Below are 3,039 nucleotides of genomic sequence, written 5' to 3'. Positions count from 1 at the left end.
TGGCAACAAATTGTTTTTGTTTAAATGCTGTAACAATTGTTTGATAACAACTCGTTCAATGACTTTAGAAATGAATGAAAGATTAGAGTTAGGACGGTAATTTGATAAAACGTTGTCGTCCAAATTTGATTTTTTTAGAAGTGGGGTTACAATAGCATGTTTCAAAGGGTTGGGAAAACTGCTAGTTGATAAACATTGGTTGACAAAAAATGGCAAAAATGGCAAAAAAAGATCTATAAATTTTTTAAATATGTATGTTGGAATCAGATCAAGAGGACAAGAACTGCCAGGGGAGTCACAAACTATTTTACGCAATTCATCTGGCGTGCACATTTGAAAATCGGAAAGATTAACAATAGCTTCAGGTAAGACGACCCTAGAGACATATTCAAACCGGATTGGTTTGTTAGTATTTTCTAAAGTCGTGCTACGAATATTATTGATTTTATTGATAAAAAATTTCATAAAATCATTGGGGGAGAAATCATTTGAATGGTTATTATTGTGATTTTTAGATAAAATTTTGTCGAGGACATTCCACAATTTTTTTGGTTGTTTTTTAAACGAATCAACTTGATTTGACCAAAATTTGTTACTTTTTTGGGAAAATTTTTGTATTTTTTCTTTTAACGCTAAGCGCCATGCATTTCGATTAATATCATTTTTCATTTTCCTATACAATCGTTCCAGTTTTCGACAATTGCGTTTTAATGAGTCAAATCAAGGGGCAGATAGTACATGAGTAGATTTGACATAACGACAAGGAGCAACCATATCCACAATCCTCACGATTTCAGAATTAAACATATTCAACAGGGTATCAGCGGAAGATGAATTGAACGGCCCTGAAATAGGTGATTCGAGAACTAGTGAAGAAAATTGATTTACGTCAATTTGATTCCATGAACGAGTAAGTTTCCATTTTTTCTGAGGTGTGGGAACAGAAATAGGGAAACAAATTTTAATTAAACTGTGGTCTGAATACACATTTGGTGGCTCAACGGAAAAAAATTGTGAGGGAAGGTCAGAACTAGAGACAATTAAATCTAATGTTCCACCATGAACGTGGGTTGGTTCATTTATTCTATTTATCAATTGATATAAATCAAAAATTTCAAACAATTTCAACAGAGTCGTTCAAAAGTTCAACATGAATATTCACATCTCCAATAAAAATAACATAATTTGCTAAAAGCAATGTTTGATCAAAAGCAGATGATAACTCATCAAAAAACAATGGTGATGGAATAGAAGACCCAGGACGATAAATTGCAAAAACAACAATAGTTACTTTGTTGAAATAAAATTTCACAACTATAGGCTCAAACGTCTTAAATAAAGGCAGTGGAATTCTATAAAATTTAAAATAATTTTAAAAAAATACAATTATTCCACCATGGTTAGGGTCGGCTGGCCTCAAAAAATCTATGAACACAAAATCAGGTGGTAGAGTGAGTCTAAGTGATAAATTATCGGACGACCCATGCCAGGATTCCGTAACAACAAAATATCAAAATTATTAGAAAATAAATCGCGAACAGTTTTGATCTTATTCATAATTGACTTAATGTTCAGCAAACCTAATTGTAATTTTAGTTCTGTGTTTTTTTTTGGTAACTTCACGATCATTACTACTACTTTTATCGTTACCATTACAACCATCATTACAATCGCAAATACCACCATCATTACCACCACCGTTAACATTACCACCACAACCATCTCCACCACTGCAAATACCACAACCACAACTATCATAATCACCACAGCTGAACAAACTTCCACCACCAGCACCATCAGCAATACCTTCACCAGAAATCACTTCACCAGATGCTCTCTGAGTTTGACGATCCGCCACCTCCCCACCGTTCCCCTCACCTTGAATAAAAAACCCGGGCACGAGATTTTTCTTGATTTGGCTTCATCAATTAGTTTTTTTTAACTCGGCACGCTGATCAACTGTTAAATCATGACTGATCCATACTTTATCAAGATCTTCATGCATAGTTTTTAATTTAAAGAAATTTTTTAAGACTAAATCTTTAATTGCACAACTCCTCATTTCAATCAGCACCGGTCTAATTTTAGTTTCAGCTTTTGGACCCAGTCTAACAATTCTTTTAATATCCTGATCCTTGACTTCACTGGATAACTTTTTAATAATTCCTTTAGCTCTATCTTTATCATCATCAGTTTCTTGCAAATTGAACATCATTATGTTATTCTCTCTTTCTTTCATGCCATTTACATTGGTTAAAGTTTTTTGAACACTTTTTACCTCATCATTAACTAGTTCAATATTTTTCTTCACTTCGCATCGGACAGCATCAGCAAAATTTTTGCTCAAATCGTTTTTAAGGTTAGGGTTCGGTAGTCAAATTTGAATTAAACTTTTGATAGCTTCAAGTTCGCTCCTCAACAAATTGTTCGATTCATCAATTTTGTCAATTTTAGTGTTGAGCGCATGATTGCTATCACGCACAGCTTTATTTAATGACTTTACATCAGGAAGTAGTTTCATGCATTCATCACAATACCACTTAATATTAGACACGGAACTGATAACCTTGAAAGCTGATTTACTTATTCCGACACAGTCTTGGTGAAAAGCAAGTTGACATTGAAAGCACTGAATTGCGTCTTTATCTTCCATATTTCTAGCACATTGACATCCTTTGATCGACATTATTATTTCAAAAAGAATGTCTGCAAATCAACTTATAAAATTATATTTCAAATGTCTTTAGAATGTTAGCAGTCCGCAAGAATAAACACACAAGAAAAAAAAACAAAAAATAAAAAACAGCAAAACACTTCAACTTTCAAAACAGTGCAACTTCTATAAACTATCCTTTATTAATTACAACTTTAACTTTATTACCGCGAATTCAAAATTTAAACCAAAAAATAGTGAAAAATAAAACAAAATTAAATTGCAAACAACCAACTGAACAAAATTTATATCCTCTATATATATATATATATATATATATTGGTATTAGACCATAATTTTTACAATATTCTATAAATTCTACCGAA

The 3,039-nt window shown here is 32.3% G+C and overlaps 1 protein-coding gene across 1 annotated transcript; it reads right to left on the bottom strand.

Annotated features, from left to right (window-relative positions):
• Nucleotides 1-720: 720 nt before the first annotated feature.
• On the bottom strand, nucleotides 721-2,686 carry HELRODRAFT_164285 (hypothetical protein; the record flags this gene model as incomplete). The annotated part of the gene is made up of 3 exons (XM_009029258.1): nucleotides 721-845; nucleotides 1,780-1,878; nucleotides 2,392-2,686. 3 exons carry the CDS (start codon nucleotides 2,684-2,686, stop codon nucleotides 721-723), a joined length of 519 nt encoding a protein of 172 aa, XP_009027506.1.
• Nucleotides 2,687-3,039: the final 353 nt, after the last annotated feature.

The sequence above is a fragment of the Helobdella robusta genome (assembly GCF_000326865.2).
Source record: "Helobdella robusta unplaced genomic scaffold HELROscaffold_6, whole genome shotgun sequence".
NCBI classification, from domain to species: domain Eukaryota; kingdom Metazoa; phylum Annelida; class Clitellata; order Rhynchobdellida; family Glossiphoniidae; genus Helobdella; species Helobdella robusta.
The sequence above is the reverse complement of the archived record's forward strand: the minus strand, read 5'-3'. Positions and strand labels throughout refer to the sequence as shown.